Source organism: Azolla caroliniana, unplaced genomic scaffold (genome assembly GCF_043228905.1).
Source record: "Azolla caroliniana isolate FFs.n. ecotype wild unplaced genomic scaffold, voAzoCaro1.0.p SCAF_20, whole genome shotgun sequence".
Lineage (NCBI taxonomy): Eukaryota > Viridiplantae > Streptophyta > Polypodiopsida > Salviniales > Salviniaceae > Azolla > Azolla caroliniana.
Genome location: NW_028230455.1, coordinates 4210849 through 4230643, shown reverse-complemented (window position 1 = coordinate 4230643; position 19795 = coordinate 4210849). Strand labels below are relative to the sequence as shown.

The following is a 19795-nucleotide window of genomic DNA, read 5'->3' as shown; positions in this document are numbered from 1 at the left end:
ATAGAATCATATTCTATGACACATAACTAGTGAGTTACATATTCCCCATGACTATGAGTCTTCACATTCCCCAAGAGAGCATGGTCGTTGTAGTTAGTTAAGGAAGAGAGAGGGTGACTATATATAAAGCACCCTCCTCATACTTCATACTAGGCCGGTTGTGACCCCTTGTAATGCTACATTTTGTATTTGTTATTCTACTTGTGAATATACATCTTCTTCTTGAGTACTTCATTGTGTTCTTATCTATCTATCTTGTGTTCTCTCGTCTCTCCTCTAATTCCTCTCACACATACACATAACACACATCTCTTCCGCTACACAAGAATCATACCCGAATCTTTACAGGGAGCAGGTTGCAACGAGTTGGACAAATGGGTTGCATGGAAGAAACTATACAAGAGAATCACGTTCTTGAGTGTAGGCAATACGAAGGCCGTTAGTTAACCTAGGACCCCCGTAATAAACCCCCGGGCCCCACACACATCAAAGAAAGGGAAAGGAACTAAGAGAAGAGAAGAGAAGAGAGGGAAGAGTGGAGTGGGGCATTTGGCATTTGCCATAAGAAATGTGTGTGAACCTGCCAAAAATATGTATGTATGTATGTATGTTTATTATGGTGGGCAAATCATTTGGGGAAACCAGACAGACACAGAGAGAGAGAGACAGAGAGACAGAGAGACAGAGAGAGAGGAAGAAGGAATACAACATGTACGTACGTACATACATAACAGGAAGAATAAGAAGAGAAAGCTAGGCTTAACGGAAGTAAAAACTGATCAACTTCTGTCTGTACATAATATGCAATGGCAATGGCAATTGTACGTACGTACGTACGTACGTATGTATGGTATGTATGCGGAACATAATAAAATCAGTTAAAATAAAAAGAGGAGGAATGATCTCTCCTCCTCCTTTCCTTCCTGCACTTGTCTCTCTCTGTCTCTCTGTCTCTTTCTTCCATCCCCATCCCCATCCATGGATTCCATTTGTATGAATTTGAATGTCACACGATGGCTTTGACATGTGATTCAGGATATTATTATGTCTGAGCAGCAGCACTTGTGTGGGCGGCGTTCATTCTTCTTCCTTTCAATCCGTTGTACTTCCATTCAATCATTCTCTCTCTCTCTCTCTCTCTCTCTGTCTGTCTGTCTGTCTGTGCTTGTTTTATTCTGCCCATGATTGATGGGGTAATTAGAAGGTGTGGCGGGCAGGCATCACCAAGGAAGGAAGGAGAAGGCCAAGGCCAAGGCTAAGGCTAAGGCTAAGGGGCCTTAGCCTTCCTTCACACTCTACTTACAAGAATAATATGCCCTCCTCCTCCCACTTCCACTTCCACTTCCACTGCCACTTCTTCTTCTTCTTGGTCTTCTTGGTCCATTGTAATGTCATCGTGACCTCCTCCTCCTCCTCCTCCTCCTCTGCTGCTGCTGCTGCTGCTGCTGTTGGCATTATCAGGGTTGGGGCTCTTCTGGATTTGGACTCTGCTCTTGGGAAGAGGTGCTTGGATGCCCTTCATCTCGCCGTTAACAACGTGAACTCAGACCCCTTTCTCCTCAATGGCTTCAAATTGCAATTAGTTCCTGCCAATTCCTACTGCGATGCCATTGCTGGTGCCTCTTCAGGTAATAAAACCAGACGAGAATCCTTTAAATTTCCTTTAATTTGTTAGTTAGTTAATCGATCGTGGGTAGTTGGGGAAATAGATGTCCACAAATTCTCAATACATTGTTATATGTGTCTGTCATGTCTGATGACCATGTTTTTATGTGTGTGTGTGTGTGTGTGTGTGTGTGTGTGTTGTGGTAGGAGAGTTTGGCGAGACTATCTATATGTGTCCTATTCCTATCTATGAAATCATGCATGTGCCCGACAAGTTGTGTTCAATGTGTATTGATTATGTTTACTAGACCGAATTTATGAGGTAAGATCAGTTGGTTGGGTATGTATTGGAGAAAGTGTGAGTGTCATGGTCGGACAGCATCATTCTCTTTTTCTGGCTAAATCTATATATAGGATTAACTGATTGTTTTGTTTGTTTGTTTATAATTTCACATCGGGTTGATGTTTCTAACATGTTTATCCTTTAGTACTGCAGCCACATCGTTGTTGCAATCGGAGGTGGTGGCCATTTGTGGTCCGCAGTCCTCAAATGTTGCACACTTTGTCTCACATATCGCTGCACGCACTCAAGTACCGTTAGTGTCTTTTGCAGCTACAAATCCCACTCTTTCAGAATATCAATACCCGTATTTTACCCGTCTCGTATGGAGTGACTTTACCCAGATGGCAGCCATTGCAGCTGTTATAAAATACTATGGATGGAGAGAAATAGTAGTTCTGTACAATGATGATGACTACGGAAAAAATGGGATTGACATACTAGAAGACTTGATTGACGAAATGGGATCCAGAATTGTGTACAGGGCAGGTTTCGACATAGCAGCGGATAACTACACCATCACCACTGTTCTGTCTCAGTTGGAGCTCATAGAATCTAGGGTGTATGTGGTGCACATGCATCAAGCCATGGCTCGAATTGTCTTTCTAGTTGTAAATTACTTGAAGATGATGACACCTGGGTATGTGTGGATTGTGACAGATTCCATAGCGAGCAGTTTGGATTCAACAAATATTGATCTTGAGTTTGTAAGAGCAACACAAGGTGTGATCGGCACACGCATGTATGTCCCTCAAACAGTACAATTGCTATCCTATTTGATGCAAAGGAACCACGAGTCAGGCAGGACAGATCTCCACTACTATGCATATGAGCTTCTTGCATATGAATCATTGTGGATGATTGCATATGCCCTTGATCATTTTCTTCAACAAGGGAACTCTTTCAACTTCGTTGCATCCGATTTTCCGACTAATATGCCTGGTGGGAACTCGGACCTTGCACAACTGAAGTTATTAGCAAATGGAGATGTTCTTCTACAGCATATTAGAGACACAAACTTCACTGGCATCACAGGTTTTGTAAAACTTGATAAAAGAGGTGATGCAAAAGGAATATCATTCGAAATTGTGAATAGGATTGGGACTGGTCTTAACGTTGTTGGGTATTGGGTGAATGGAACTGGATGCAGTTCTACTCCCCCTCCATTGCAAATTGATGGATTGGTGCATGAGGTTGTTACAGGAGATAATGGAGAAAAACTACAAGACATAATCTGGCCAGGTGGTGTGAGCGCGGTGCCTCGTGGATGGGTGGTTCCGAAGAATGGATTACCCTTGACTATTGGTGTGCCTAATAAAACCGGATACCCGGAGTTTGTGAGTGCTAGAACTGATTCTGAAGGTGTCACGACATATCATGGGTTTTGCATTGATGTTTTTGAGACTGCAATTATGTACCTTCCATATGCAGTTACCTACAAGTTTGTATCATTTGGCAATGGAACTGTAATGCCGAATTATGATGAACTCATCGAGAAGATTGAAACCAAGGTAAAGAGAGGCAACAAGCATATCTTTCAATTCATGTCTTTTTGTATGAGGACTTGATATAGTGACATAATAAAATAGGTATGGATACCTTATGGGCAACATGGTAAAGAGGCATATATAGTTGATGTGAACAAGGTGAAAGGGAGTATATAACTAACTAATGCAAACAGAACATGGTAAAAACTCAAAGAGACATGTTTAACTTATGAGGACATAATAATAAAGAGGCATGTATAACTTATGTGGACATAATAATAATAAAGAAGCACATATAACTTATGTGGACATAATAATAAAGAGGCATATACAACTACCCATAGTATGAACAATACGTGCCTTCGCATTCGAGAATGTTTCAATCATTCGAGTATAGTAAACACCCTCGAAGTATGGTAAATACTATACTTCTGTATTCATTATTTATTATAAGGTAAATTCTTTTTTAAGGTAAGAAGTTAAGGTAAAAAATATAATAAAAAAACATAAGAATGTTTTGATAACATATGCATTCGTTTGCATTTGTATGAAAAAGAATGTTTGCCAATGCATTCGAGTATATTACATACTATGCAACTACCTTCTATGGAGTCGATCAAGAAGCATGTGTTACACTGATCTGCGAACATGGTACAGAGATAAGATGAGTTTTTAATCGATGTCAACATCTATTCAGAAGTTTGCATTATGCATGTGGACAGTGCAGGAATTTGATGCAGTAGTTGGTGATGTGACGATTACCACGGCACGCTCAAAACTTGTGGATTTCACGCAACCGTATACAACATCAGGACTCATGGTAGTTGTGGCTATGAAAGGAGACCCTCAGGGTTATGCCTGGGCATTCCTATCTCCATTTACTGCAGCCATGTGGTTTGTCACATGTATTTTTTTCCTGTTTACTGGTCTAGTGATTTGGATACTTGAACACAAGAAGAATAAAGATTTTCGAGGCCGCCCAAGAAAGCAGTTTGTAACTACCCTCTGGTATGTATGTGTCCATGCCATACAGATGAAAGATTATGATTGTCACTATGTGTGTGTGTGTGTGTGTGTGTGTGTGTATGCATATGCCATACAGATGAAAGATTATGGTTTTCACTATATGTGTTTATGTGTGTATATGTTTATGTAAATAACAAAACTAAAATCTACTAGGTAGCTGGTTGGTACTTTGAGCTTCCTTTGGAAATATGTGTGTGTGTATATAAACAAACATGACTCGTCTAAAATAAGTTACTTGAACTGTCACAGGTTTATATTTTCAACACTGTTCTTCTCTCAAAGTAAGTGCAATGCTAGATTGATTTTTTTAAGAACTTCTAAGTGGGGAGAAACAAATCACATACCATTTTCGAATTTCCAGGAGAAAAAGTGAAAAGCACACTAGGGAGGGCTGTTCTAATCATCTGGCTATTTGTAGTTCTCATCATAACATCGAGCTACACTGCTAGCTTGACATCAATTCTCACAGTCGAGAAATTATCACCAACTTTTCACAGTTTTGCTGGATTAATAGAAAGCAATGATCCTATCGGGTATCAAGGAGGGTCTTTTGTGGAGGACTACCTTCTGCAACTTAACATTGCGAAAGAGAGGCTAGTTCCATTGGGTCCACTATCAAGCTATGCGAACGCTCTTAGAAAGGGACCTCAGAATGGAGGGGTTAGTGCAATTGTGGATGAGCTTCCTTACCTGCAGCTGCTCTTGGCATCTGAGTGTGGCTTCACTATGATTGGACAAGAGTTTACGAAAGGTGGTTGGGGTTTTGTAAGTATAATTAGCTTGATGGATTGCTTGTGATTAAAAGCAGCATACTATGAGCTATGTAACAAGACATTGCATGCTAAATCACTTTTATGATGTATTGCCTCTTATTTGCAAATGTTTCTAATTTAATTATTGCATCTCTCTTACATGGTAGTCCAGCACAAACATCAGGCAGTGCATCATGATTGATATTGGGCCTTGCATGGAATGACTTCGTTTTCTCTTAATTTGAACGCATCACATGCTCTCATGTCCTTTTAAAGTATGTAGGCCATGCAATGCTTAGAAAACTATGTTCATTGGAAAGAAAGCATCTTAGCGTGTGTGTGTTTATATCAAAAACTAAATTTGGTTGGTATTTTCAAGGTACAGATTAGATACGATTCTAAATAACGTTTAATTTTTCCATGGTTTTACATTAGGCATTCCCCAAAGGATCACAGCTTGCAATAGACATGTCCTCAGCGATCTTGGAGCTCTCAGAGAGTGGTCAATTGCAACAAATACATGACTTGTGGTTAAGTGGTTATGAATGCTCCTCTCAAGTTCAAGTGCAATTCAACAAATTGAACCTAAGCAGCTTTTGGGGGCTCTTCCTGATCACTGGAGTTACATCTTTCTTCTGTATCATTTTTTACTATGCTAGAATGATATGCCAATATAACAAATTGATTGATCACAAATCAGTTGCAAGACCTCCTGATGGAAGGGCAGCGTTACTTCGATCCTCTCGATTACATCGAGGTGCAAGTTTCTTGAAGTCCTTGGCAGCTTTTATAGAAGCTGCTGAGATCGATGAAAGAGACTCAAAGAAGGGTTCAAATAAAGACAAATCTGCAATCGGCAGTACAAGGATGTCCATGAGTGAAAGATTGATGGAAGGTAGCACTCGAGATTCCATGGTATCAACAGATGACACCCAATCGGAACTTCGAGAACTTATAATGAAAGAACTATCCTTCCAGTTCAAGAAAAAGGAGTCAGATGGAATTGGTAGTGTACATAATGAAGCAGAGCAGGAGGAGAAGGGTAGTGGTCCTGGGGATGGATGGAAATGGTGAACTGCCATCAATGGACAAGAAGAGGTGGAGCAACGGCATGAAGCTCAGGTGCCATATGGGGAGTCTCACTGTTCACTGTTAATGCACATCTCACATAACTCGCAATATGTATGTAAATAATAAGCCTCAATGATATCAGTTCATATCTATCTCTACGGTTGCCTTAATGTCCAACAAGAAGTACACACACGCCTTTTGTGTCTTGTTGGAGCAAAGCATTGTGATCCACTTGAATAAGATGAAGTTAAATTGCATCATTGGTTTGTTCCTACCAAAATGCTTATGTTGTTGTCTCGTACAAGCAAGTCTCGAACTCTTGTCATGGTGTTGCTTGGAGGGCTCGATGATTGTTGGAGGTCGGTAGTGGTTTCTCTAAACGTTGTGTCACACTTCGCATGTGGGGTGAATGATCGTGGCATAGACCGTAGTTTTCTTGTTGAAAATAGACCAATTTTAGAGGAAAAATAAGGAGAACATAAACATAAGAAAGACATCTTTTACTGTGCTAGCAATGTTGGGAAGAGTGTCTTGTTGACAACACAAGGATTGAAGTAGGTTCCTATCTTACATGAAGCAAGGATCATAGGCGCCAACCTTACACAGAACCCACTCTTAAGCCCTATAAAAGAAAAGCAAGCTTGAACTAATTGAAGCTAGCAGAGAAAAGTATACATAGGACACTTATGAGGTTTAGTAAAAATCATCTTTGGGTATAAGGGTTTGCTATTATTAGGGCTTTATTAATATGCTTTTTACTTGGGTTATTGATAGTATACCACCTTTATTTTGATTACTACTCCCTTATTGGGTTTTCTATAATCTAACAATCATTCTTGTAATCAATGTATTCACTAGCAAATCTTTTAAACTTTGCTATCTACTCTCTTCTTATTAATTACTAAAAATTTTAAATTATTGAGATCTTGTGCTCATCCTTGATAATCCATCTCTTTGGCCAAGAAACTTGCCAATTCGGCCCACACACACACGATCCATAGTAAAAGAAGATCTTCATGACATTAGAGGGAAAGCCATAAGAGTTATTGAAGAATTCTTGGATGCACCCCACAATGGCATGATCACATGCACTAATTTGAACTGATCACCTTCTCGGGCAATGGTATACCACGTATGGGTCAAACAAAGGATGAGTGAAAATGATTTGTCACCTGTTATCCACTTGGATTATTGTTCCCTTATCTCCTTTCTACACAAGTGATAAAGGGGTAACAATAGTTTTGACTCCTTGTCCTTGTTTAGATTAGAGGCTTATTTATCTATAGGAATTTGGCCTCTTTGCCAAATTAGGACACCTCACTTTACTCCATTTTGCAAGCCTTGCAAATCAGCACTGAACGAAGAGTCTAGTGCTACATTCTGAGACATGACACTCTAAAAGAGTAGATGTGTGCATGTGCTTTTTATCCGTCACTTATCATAAGTGCGAATATATTATTATTTTACAATATTACAATTTTGAGTGTTCTGGGCATATGTGCACATCTATTGAGTTTACCTATCTTCTTAGACCAATATTGTCCACTCATTCACGACCGTAAACAACATCATTTGAGCAGTGGTGCACGTTGTGTGCCATATATGTCAGACCTTCTGTTGTTATTGAACAACAAACTCAACATCCACCAAATGTTTCTCTAATCATTGTCACATTCAAACCACACGAAAATTGTCTCAATATCCCTTCATCCTATAACTACACAACCTAGCTACTGTGTAGGATCTATGTATCGATGGAGTTAACTCCTCGATGTCGTTTGCGGAGTTCGGACCGGCATATACCCTTTTGATGGAGAATCGGCGGAGATGGTTGTCGGACACCTCCGAGCCTCACACTCACTTAACGATTAATAGATGTTTAAGCGCGATATCTCTCTCACTCTCTCAAGCTCGCTCTCATAGACAATAGGGTAATGAATATAGACAATAAGAGAGATGAATATGTTTATTAACCCTCTTTGCTAAGAGGTCTAGCACCAACAAGGAAGAGATATTAGTGTTCTCTAACTAAACACCTCACTAATCTCTCTTAAGCTTATAGGTTACAAGACGGAGGAGAGGAAGCTCTAGCTCTTAATCAATTGGGAGATCTTTACAAATGGAAGAACCCTTACAAAGCCACCACCATGTGGTTTATATAGCATTTACATTTAGGGTATCGACCTTTCACACTTGGATGTCCTTTAGCCCTCTTTCCTCTTGCCATTCCCTCTTCGTAGATCCTTTAGCCATACCACGTCATTGTTGATGCGCTCTTCTTCACGATTGGTCGTGGTGCAATCCAAGCGCTTAACATCCCCCCCAACCTAATGAGTGCACACTCCTGGGTGCACTGTGGGAGGGGAGCTTCGGGCGTCGGGGGCGAGAAGGATAGAGTAGGGGGGTTCATCGGGAGGTGGTTGGCGGCGAAGATGGTGGCGAAGACGTCGGATGTTGAGCGGCGGTAAGCGGATTTCTTGCATTTGATTGGTTGTCGTGAAGAAGTCCTTGGGGCCGGCTATCAATGTGGAAGTGTTGTAGCCGGTGAAGGGAGAGGGGGAGTTTCGGTGAAACGCCAACCTTCGCGTCCGGCGAGGATGATGTTGGGGACGATGCCATGGGCCTTCGCGGTGCGGAAGGGAATGCCATCGACCGGCAAATGTAGCGTAGTGCAAACGTCTGTGACGTTGAACTGGAACTCGACAGGGGTAGCATCCGCAAAGGCGTGGATACGAACGTGGCCGGTATCGGGGTTGTATCCTGTGAGGAACCGGCTAACCAACTCGGGCAATACACCCCAAGGGCCAATCCTGAGGAAGAACTTGAGGTCTAGTCAAGAAAGGGTGTCGAAAACATCAGGCTCGAGGTACTTGAGTTGCGTGGCTGTAGTGGGTACCCGGTAGGTACAACATGTGTTGTTGAACTCGGCTTCAATCACCAAGGAGCCACAATCAACGTCGGGATAGTATGCATGGAGGAGCTTGGTGAATGGGGTGGATGCCATCGATTATAACTTGCTAGGACAAAGATTAGTATAGTCGTTGAGGGTGTACCAATTCTTACACTCCCCTACCCTTGTCTACACAGCAATACGGCCGATGATATTGTATTTATGTATTGATGGGAATGACTAATCATGATGAGTTATAATTATTATAATTGAAAGTAGTATGAGGTGTTTTGAGGGATAGCGATATTTATATTTATATTTTAAAGGGGCTTATGGGTTAGTGTCTAGGTTGTGTTTGGGCGGCGGAGGCCTCTCTTCGGACTGGGGGTGAGTGGTTCGAAGTTCTTCGAACCGGGAGTGAGTGGAGTGGCATAAGGTAGGGGGAGGGGGAGGAGTTAAAAGTGTGTGGGGTGGGCCAAGGTTTATATGCGGATAGTGGAGTTGGACGGGAGTCCACCGGGGGTTTCGTGAGAGTTTGGGAAATTTAGGGGGTTTTGGGTGGAATTGAGGGGGCGGGTGTGAGGGGTATGTTGGTCGAGTGTTGTCTGAGGGTCTTTGTATACTTTTAAGGACCCAGACCCGTGACATACTTTTAAGGGGGGCCTGTGAGGTAGTTTTATGGTTCATTTGACCTCCTAATTGTTGAGTCCGGTCGAGGTCTATGGCCTTAACCTCGGCGGGGTATTTGGCCGATGTGTGCAGTTGTCGAGTGTCCTGTGCAGTCGTGGTATGGTCGCAGGTGGGAAGTCGGCTTCGTTTCGAGACCCAGAAGCTGTCGAATACGAGTGTATAATGGCCGTATTCACACTGTCCCTTTGGACAGCCCAAGTTTGGGCTATTTCTATAAATAGCATAAAGGGCAGTTGCCCTAGGACAGTCACTATATAAAGTGACTTTGTAACCTTTAGAAAAGGTCAATTGTCATTCTTTGTAACTGTTGCTATTGGAATATAACGATTTGTTTGTGCCTATCTCTGTGTGTGTGTGTGTGTGTGTGTGTGTGTGTGTGTGTGTGTGTGTGTCTATCTTGCATATGTGCATACACAGGTTCTTCTTCAAACAGAATGTTGCTTGCACTTCTGCATTGACGGCCTTGTCCCCAACATTTGGTATCAGAGCGTTGGAGGTTCTTCAACCTGCTGTCGGCCGTCATAGTACACCACACAACATTTCGTTTTTGTTTTCTTTGAAGGACAGAGAAGGGAGAAGAAAAAAACAAAAAGCTTGCATCTCACTGTGTTAAATCACAAATTGGAGTAAGCTAGTCGGTTGTACTCTGTTCTTGTGATTGTAACCGCTTGAGGGGAGCTCCTTGAGCAACAACCGCCTGAATCGTGCTTCATTTGGTTAAAGGACATCTGAATAGGTCACCGGACGTTATTCACTCGCTTGTTGTAACCACCTGATGCAGATTGGTCTCCTGGCAACAACCAAATTCGTGCTTCATTAGGCTGATCTACATTCGGGAGGATCAGTTGGATCCGTCCCTCTCATCGTTGTAGTCACCCGAAGCAGAATTGGCCCAAACAATCGGTTTCTTGTAATCGGTATTCGGCATACAATCGGAAGCTAACCCTGCTCACTCTAACTCGGCAACATTCAGGAAGACCATCCGGTTCTGTCCCTCAAGTTACCGGAGTCACTCCGAGCAAGTTCAACAACAAGTATCCGAAACCAAACCGACTCGGGTTCAAAACCGACTAGAACGATATTGGGTGAGCTGACCGGTTGCACCCCACTAAGGTTCATAGTCAACTCCGAACCGAGTCTAACCAACCGAAACCGAAGCAGTTGGCATCAACATCCGGCTCATTGGAGATGAGTCTAAGGAGGTTCGACGGTTCGAACTTCAACTTCTAGAAGGAACAAATGCAGGACTATCTCATAGTCAAGGGTCAGATAGACCCGATTGAGAATGAAAATCCTCCAAAAGCATACAAGGCAAACGAGTGGCTAAAGCTGGACAGAATTGTCCGCACCACGATTCGGATGCACTTGTCGGAGTCAATGTACTTCACAGTGCAATCATGCACGACAACTTTTGAACTTTGGAAAACACTTTCGGAAACATACGAAAAGAAGGTCGCGACAACGAAGATGTATCTCATCCGGCGCCTCTACAACTTGCGGATGAAAGAATCTGATTCGGTTCAGGCACACCTCAACGAGTACGAAAGCATAAGCTCCCAAATCTCATCTCAGGGGATGACAATCGAGGATGAATTCAGGGCAATGATACTCATGAGTAGTCTCCCCTCTTCATGGGAAACTTTCGTTACAACCGTGTGCAATGCTTCAACAGTTGTCGTTAAGTACTCTAAAGTCACGAGCGCAATCCTGACTAAAGCCGCTCGGAGAAAGTCTTTTGCCAAAGACTCAGCAGATGAAGCTTATGTAGTACAAGGTTCGACCGACCGATCGAACAACCGGGGAAGAAGTTCTTCCCGACCGCCAAACAATCAGAGAAGCCGGAGCAAGTCCCGGGATAACCGAATCTACAACTACAGCAAGAGACTGGGACACATCAAAGCCGACTGCCGAGCACTCAAAGCAAAAACTGACAAAGCTTAGAGAGTGGATCAGAAAAGTAGCCGGCATGAGGAGGTCAACTACGTCAGCTCTTCAATCGAAATTTTGACGACCGACCTGAACATATTGTCCATAGAGAACCCAATCGAATCAGAAGTTCTGCTTACGACTGAGGAATCGAGCACATGGCTCCTGGACTCAAGCGCATCATATCATGTAACACCTCACCGATCTCAGTTTCGGCAATACTCGGACCGGCAGTCCGACTCAGTTCGAGTCAGAAACTCGCAGCACTATGCTATAATCGGAATCGGCACTATAGAGCTCAACCTTCCGGGTGGCTCTACACTCGTACTACACAATGTCCGACATGTTCCTGAGGTCTCAAGACCCTTGATCTTAGTCGAACAGCTTGACGAAGCCGGCATCCGTGCCAGATTCTCATCAGGAGGGTGGACACTCCACAAAGGGAACCTCCTGCTTGCTCGAGGACCGAAGGTACATTCCTTGTACCCTTTATATGTCACACTCAAAGAGGGTAACTTATTTTTGGTTGATATCCCCGTGTCATCGTTATGGCACAGATGACTTGGACACCTCAGCAAGGCCAGCATAACGCACCTATCCAGAGCCGGTTAAATCCCCAAACTCTCCTTCTCGGATAACCAATTCTGCGAGCATTGCTAGTACGGCAAACAGGTGGCCGCATCACACCCGACATCAGCACCAAGAGAATCGAGTCCCATCGATTTGGTCCACTCGGACGTTTGTGGTTCGATGCCACATCAGTCTCTCAGTGGTGCTTCGTACTTCGTCAGTTTTATTGACGACTCGACTCGGAAGATGTGGGCTTACCCCATCAGAACCAAAGATAGGGTGTTCTCGATCTTCTCCGAATGGCTTGCAATGGTTGAAAATCAGACCGGTCGAAAACTAAAATGAATATACGGCACCCTATAATCCAGAGCAGAACGGAATTGCTGAATGCATGAATCGGACGATTCAAGAACGCGTAGTATCCATGCTCCAACACTCCAGATTGTCGGATGGCTTCTAAGCGGAGGGGAGGCTCTACTTACGGTACACATAATAAATATGTTGCCAAGTAGACCTCTAGAACTTCAAATACCTCAAGAAATATGGACCGGCAGTAAGCCGACTTATGACAAGCTGAGGATCTTCGGTTGCAAGGCATACGCCCTCATACCGAAAGAAGACTACCGGAAACTTGAACCAAGATCAAGGAAATGTGTTTTCCTTGGATATGGACCCAATGGTGAGATCGGATACCGACTCTGGGACCCCAAGCACAGACAAATCGTCTGAAGTTCGGACGTCGTGTTCAACGAGTCGGTTATGCATAAAATGGCCGAAAGGCCTATTGAAGTCCGAAGGGTAATATTTTCTAAAGTGCCAACCCTTCATGATGGCCTAGCCCACAACACGAGATCGGTTTCACGGGTAACCGACAACCCTCGCACCGAATCCACCAATTTGGCACAGCCGAATGGCTCGGCTCCTGACCATCCGACATCGACACCCGGTGTGACTAGTCCAGTCATACCTCGTAGATTCGAGAGACTGTCGCAACCTCCGGAGAGGTACTCTCCTGGAATTTTCTTTACCGATGCCGACAAACTGACGTCTTACGAAGAAGCATCAGCATCAGCCAATTCAACCACATGGCATTTGGCGATGGAGTCGGAAATGCACTCCATTCGGGCAAACAAGACTTGGGACTTGGTCGAATTACCGAAGAATCGACATGCTCTTCCATGTAAGTGGGTCTATCGCCTAAAAGAGACGTTTGACTCGACCAACCCAAAGTACAAGGCCAGATTAGTTGCGAAGGGGTTCAGACAAGAATATGGTGTCGACTTCGACGAAATCTTTTCACCAGTGGTGAAAATGACGACCCTTCGTTTCATGCTCGGCGTCGTGGCCGCCAACAACTTGGAGCTGATTCAACTAGATGTAAAAACGGCATTCCTCCATGGTGACCTATAGGAGGAAATCTATATGGAGCAGCTGAAAGGCTTTGTGGCATCTGGCCAGGAACATCTAGTCTACCGACTCAAGAAGAGTCTCTACGGCCTGAAATAGGCAGCCCGACAGTGGTACAAGAAGTTCGACGACTTCATCCAATCGATCGGCTTCTCAAAGAGCGATGAGGACCACTGTCTCTTCACCAAAACAACTCAAGATGGGTCTCCCGTCTTCCTCATCATCTGCGTGGACGACATGCTACTCTCCGGTCGGCATGTCGTTCGGAAACTACGGTTGAAGTTTGCCATGAAGGACCTCGGTTCGGCAAGACACATACTTGGTATGAAGATTAATGGACATCGCGATAAACGACAACTTTTCTTGTCTCAAACCGACTACATCGAACGTGTCTTGGAACGCTTCAACATGCACTCGGCCAAGTCTGCTTCGACCACTCCCCATTAACCTTCGGCTGTCTAAGCGAGATTGCCCAACATCCAGTCCGGAGGGGGAAGATATGAAGTCGGTACCGTATGCACCGGCAGTCGGCTCCCTTATGTATGCGATGGTCGCGACACGGCCTGATATTTCTCACGTCGTAGGAGTCGTCAGCAGATTCATGCACAACCCCAACCGATCACACTGGAACGCAGTCAAGCACGTTGTCGTGCCTTTCGGCTCCGGATCGTTGCGTGAGTCGGGTGGGAACCACAGAGGTCTTGGACTAGGAGAAAGAAGTTCGTGAGATAGAGATTAATTATGAGTAAATAGCAAAGAGAAAGATAAGAAACTCGTGAATCACACGAGTATACTATATTAATTGGTACTTAGGGTGTTAAGAGAGAAGTGGATGTATAAATCGTGAATCCCACGAATAATTTTTGTATTGATTAATACTTAATCCAAATAATCAACAACCCTTTATATATTTCTCTCCTCCTTATATAAGGAAGGAAGAGCTAAGCATGGCTTCATGCTTTTTTTTTATTACAAAAGTGTTCATGTCCACTAAATGTGCATGTGATGCTTTTTTATTTCCTAAGTATAGGGCTCATGCACGCTAGATGTGCATGAGTTATTTTTAGTGTCTCGTGTTTTTCATATATTAAAAAAATACACGATTTACCTTTTAATAAAGGTATGCATAAATAAAGGTCTTATACGTATTAAATCTATATTTAAAACACTTAAGATAAGTTAATGTAATGGTAAGGTTGGGGTTTGTCAACGTGGAGGTGCAGAGTTCAAATCACGCCTTGCGCAGTAGTGAGTATTTCCTTTCTTTTTTTACATTTATGTCTCTTTATCCGGCTCTTCCTTGCCGGTATGCCGTTTTCCTCCTTGCCGGTATGCCGTTTTCTTCCGGTTCTCACCGAGCACTCCATTCTCTATCCGGAGGGACAAAAATATAATTTCCACATAGTGTGCAACCTACACTACGACAACGTGTTCAGATATCTAGCTAGCGCAAAAGACCACGACATTCTTTTTGGCCCGAACTCAACCTCAAGCGTAGTCGGTTATACCGACTCGGACTTCGTCGGTTGTGTGGACAGTCGGAAATCAACAACCAGATACTGTTTCAAATTCGGCAATGGAGCAATCTCATGGAAGTCGAAACTTCAGGAGTGCACAACCACCTCAACGACTGAAGTGGAATATGTAGTTGCATCTGACGCGGCAAAAGAAGCTTTATGGCTCGGTCGGCTGGCGCACACATTTCGACAGGTCAACTCTGACACGGCTCCAGTTGTCTATAGCGACAGTCAGGGTGCTATTGCTTTGTCAAAAAATTCGGTTCACCACAACGCCTCCAAACATATAGACGTTTGATATCACTTCGTTCAGGACTGCATCATTTCAGGGAAAATCAGTCTCAAAAAAATATCCACAACCGATAATGTCGCAGATGGAATGATCAAGTGTCTTTTGGCGGATCATTTCCAGTCCCTTCGGCACCAGATGGGCATAACGAAAAATTAGTTCGGTTAAAGTCAGACACACAGCATAGGATGGTTTCAGACCACCGACATCGGTTCTTTGAGGATCGGCTTCAGCTCTTCCGACCCGATTAGTTTGGTCTTTTGTCTTCGGATCTTGCCGACTCTAACAAAACTGACCTGTCCGATAAACCTTGTATATACTTGTAATTTTTTAGATAACCCATGTATACGCCCATTACGGGGGAGTGTCGAATACGAGTGTATAATGGCCATATTCACACTGTCCCTTAGGACAGCCCAAGTTTGGGCTATTTCTATAAATAGCATAAAGGGCAGTTGCCCTAGGACAGTCACTATATAAAGTGACTTTGTAACCTTTAGAAAAGGTCGGTTGTCATTCTTTGTAATTGTTTCTATTGGAATATAACGATTTGTTTGTGCCTATCTGTGTGTGTGTGTGTGTGTCTATCTTGCATATGCGCATACACAGGTTCTTCTTCAAACAAAATGTTGCTTGCACTTCCGCATTGACGGCCTTGTCCCCAACAGAAGCTAGTGGCACCTTTGTGCCAACCTTGTGCGTTTGTGAGTGCTTTTCTGACTCGCCAAATAGCAAGTTCTCCGCGGCGTGGTCCTTCAATGAAAATCGCGTGGACGTTCACCCATTTGCGTGGCACAGGCGTCCTTGTTCTGATGTTAGCGTTTCTCTAGCCTTTGGGTGGCTGGTGGTTGTGCATGTTCTTTTTGGTTGGGTGGTTTCACGCTCTAGAGTTCGCCGAGATCGGTGGGACGTGATTCAAGTGTTGTTGCAACGAGTTTCTCGGACCTCACCCCATTTGCAGTTTGGAAAGAGACGATGTTCTTGCTTGGCTACTAGAGGCATTCGCTTATGTGACACCAATCCAAACCGAGGAGGCACTAGGTGTACAACACTTATGGTGGGAGGACCCGAACTCAAATTGAGTGGTCGTTGTATTTTGTCTTGATGTTACACACGAAGGTTCCGAGGCAGCGTGATGTGGAACCATGAAAGCCACGGAAGTTGTCATTGCATACTTCGAGGTCCGGGCAACCTAGATGTCCCCATGTTTCGAAGGAGAAAAGGGTTCGTGATGCTCCGGTGTCGATTACCGCCATTAAAGGTACATCGTCGGCGAAGCATGGTAGGTGCGTCGTCATGTCATTAGAGTCGACCGCCTTAGCCATGGTTGTCGGGTGGGTGTCCCCTTGTCTTTTCAGTTTCGCTTGCGCATTGTGAAGGTTGGTTTCTAGTCGGGCCATTCGACCTTTGGATGCCTTAAGTTTGGCTTCCACTTCTCGTTGTCGAGCCGTGAGTAGGGCTTCGAGGGTGAGGGGCCCATAGTAACGTTTGAGCTTGCTCCCATTGATGAATCCTAGGATGTCGAGTCCTTCGAGCGTGCGTATTCGACATGCTCCTGTCTTGGTAATCTCTGAGACCACATAGGGGCCTTCGCCACGTAATTTGAGCTTTTTTGTGTGTCGTTGAGAGGCGAATTTGAGAGCCATGTCCCCTTCAACTAGGTCTTCGTCTTTTACATCTACTTGTTTTTGCTGAGGTACGAGAGTGGTGACATTAAAACACGAGATCGTGTCTCCATCCTCGTCGCGACACTTTGTACCAATGGGGTACATTGCGTCGGTCGTGGCGAGAGCGTGCACCCAATTCATCTCTGATGCATCGAAGCTATAGATTGCTCTTCTGTCGCATTCTCTGCCCTAGGATTAGTGGATTTTTGGGGAAACGGGTGACCCCTAGCCAAGATCTGAACTTTCTTTGTGGGGTTACATGCTAGGAGGTTGGTCTGGAACTCGGTGGTTTCTGACCAGTCGTCCACGAGAGGGTTGCCTTCTTGTTCGTGCACTTTTTGTGTGTATGCTTTTATGTGAAAGGTTTTGTTGTTTTTAAGCATATAGATTGTATCATTACCGAAATCCATCACAAGGCGACTTACACATAGGAATGGTCTCCCTAGTAAACACTCGTAAGCCACATGATTGGATGATCTTGTGACAACGAAGGTGAGATTGAACTCGACCCCGTGGATAGTGAAGTGGTGCGCATGGATCATGCCTTCTGGCCGTTGGATGGACCCATCTGCCATTCGGAGTTTGACGTCCGAAGGTGTCAGGAATAGTACTAAAGCAGAGATGGAATTAGTACTAAAGAAGAGCAGTACTATTAGTACTAAGAGGACGGGACCACGTAAGATTCCCGAGAGAGGAAGTGAGAAGAGGAGAGAGAGAGATAGCAAGAATGAGAGAGAGAGAAAGATGATGACAACAGCTAATATATTATGTGAAAAGATAAGTACAAGCGGCTAAGAGGCTTAAGACTAGCGTTGAACCAATTTGGTTCATCACAATGCCTTGTGCCTCCTTTTATAGTGTTTTTAGGAATAATCCTGAAGCTTCTAGAATGTTCTAGAGAGATCTGGAATATACATCAATTTTCTATGATAAAACATAAATGAAAATAATATCCTACAAATTACAATTCATAGTCTAATGGTAAGAGCTCGACACATGTAGCATAAGGTCATGGGTTCGAGTCTTGACATATCATAACACTATCTCCCCCTTAAAGACGACGAGTGGAACAAGTCGGCGCTGATTGCGGACCGGGTTTGTCCGGATACTTTCGATGGAAATCAGCAAGAAGATCCTGAGCATTGGCAACATGCTCGACGGGTTCCCAAGTACGTTCGCTCGGACTATAACCGAACCAATCGACCAAATAATAAAGTTTGTTGCGAACAAGTTTGGAATCGAGGATGGCAGTAACTTCATACTCCGGGCCGACGTCCAACTCCAATGGGGGCGGCGGTGGTGTCACACGATTGGGAATGGTGTTTGCTTTATAAGGTTCAAGAAGAGAACAATGGAAAACTGGATGTATCTGAAGCTGCGGAGGGAGATCAAGGCGGAATGTGACATCATTAATCTTACCCGTAATACGGAAAGGACCGAGTCATCGATAATCCAACTTGTCGCACGGTCAAGTAGTCTTGATGTGACGACGTAAGAGCCATACTCGATCTCCAATGGCAAAAGAGGAGGGAATCCGATGACGATCCGCATAAGCCTTCTATGTGTTGAGCATAACGAAGGTGAGTAGAGAGATCCACCTAGATCTTGCGTAGCCTCTCCAAATGATCCTCGGCATGAGGGTTGGTAGGTAGCTCCGGGGTGTCGATCACCGACCAGCGAAGATGGAAACCGGTATAAGCGAAAAATGGGGAGACCCGAGTCAAGGAGTGAATAGCATTATTATACGCAAACTCCGCAAAGTGGAGAATCTCGGCCCAATCGTCCTGTTGATAACTCAGGAAACACCGGAGATATTGCTCCAACGTTTGGTTTGTTCGTTCCGCCTGCCCATCGGTCTGAGGATGGTAGCCAGAGGAGAGGTTACAGGAGACCTTGAGCATCTTGAAGAGATGCTGCCAAAATTTGGAGACAAATTGCGGTCCTCGGTCACTGATGATACTGTCTGGGAGGCCATGATGCCGAAATACCTCACGCATAAGGATGATATTTTGCCGGAAGTTGTACTGAGGAGTCCTTAATAGTGCTGGAAGGATGTACTGATATTGCAAATAGGACCATTGCCTCCTTGCGTCCTTCTTCGCGTAGTTGATGGAGTGAAATGGTCGAAACTCGGTGAGTAGATTCTTGGGGTGGTCGATATCGAACTTCTCTTGTTCTCCAATCTATGGCTAGATTATGTAATTCAAAGCAAGGTAATCTTAGGACAATGGGATGCTCTGGACTACTAATTATATTAAATGATATTACACACACAAAACTACCTAGGACAACTTGAATGGGTTCTGATTCTTCTACAATATTCCCGGAAGCAATGGGACGACCATCAATGACTACTACAGATGCGGGACAAGGAAGTTTTCGTAAGGATATCTGAGAAGCTTGGGCAAAATTTCGATCCATGAAACAGGAATTAGCGCCAGAATCTAAAAGTGCTAGGACGGGTACTGGGAGAGTACTTTTAGTACTAACAATGACTTGGACTAGGAACACATTGCTAACTTGCTTGGAAGGAATGGAACCACTAATGGGTTGTATAG

At 44.0% G+C, this 19795-nt stretch overlaps 1 protein-coding gene across 1 annotated transcript; it reads left to right on the top strand.

The window, feature by feature from the left end:
* Positions 1-1312: 1312 nt before the first annotated feature.
* Positions 1313-6381, top strand: LOC147850829 (glutamate receptor 3.3-like). Its single transcript, XM_087336013.1, has 6 exons — positions 1313-1628; positions 2102-3456; positions 4160-4440; positions 4708-4739; positions 4820-5223; positions 5646-6381. Exons 1-6 carry the CDS (start codon positions 1313-1315, stop codon positions 6282-6284), a joined length of 3027 nt encoding a protein of 1008 aa, XP_087192139.1. The 3' UTR covers positions 6285-6381.
* Positions 6382-19795: the final 13414 nt, after the last annotated feature.

Excerpts from the sequence above, each read along its gene's own strand:
- LOC147850829 (XM_087336013.1), top strand. The coding sequence starts at position 1,313 with ATGCCCTCCTCCTCCCACTTCCACTTCCACTTCCACTGCCACTTCTTC. Across the intron at positions 1,629-2,101 it reads CATTGCTGGTGCCTCTTCAG|CCACATCGTTGTTGCAATCG; the intron begins GTAATAAAACCA and ends TTAGTACTGCAG. Across the intron at positions 4,441-4,707 it reads CAGTTTGTAACTACCCTCTG|GTTTATATTTTCAACACTGT; the intron begins GTATGTATGTGT and ends GAACTGTCACAG.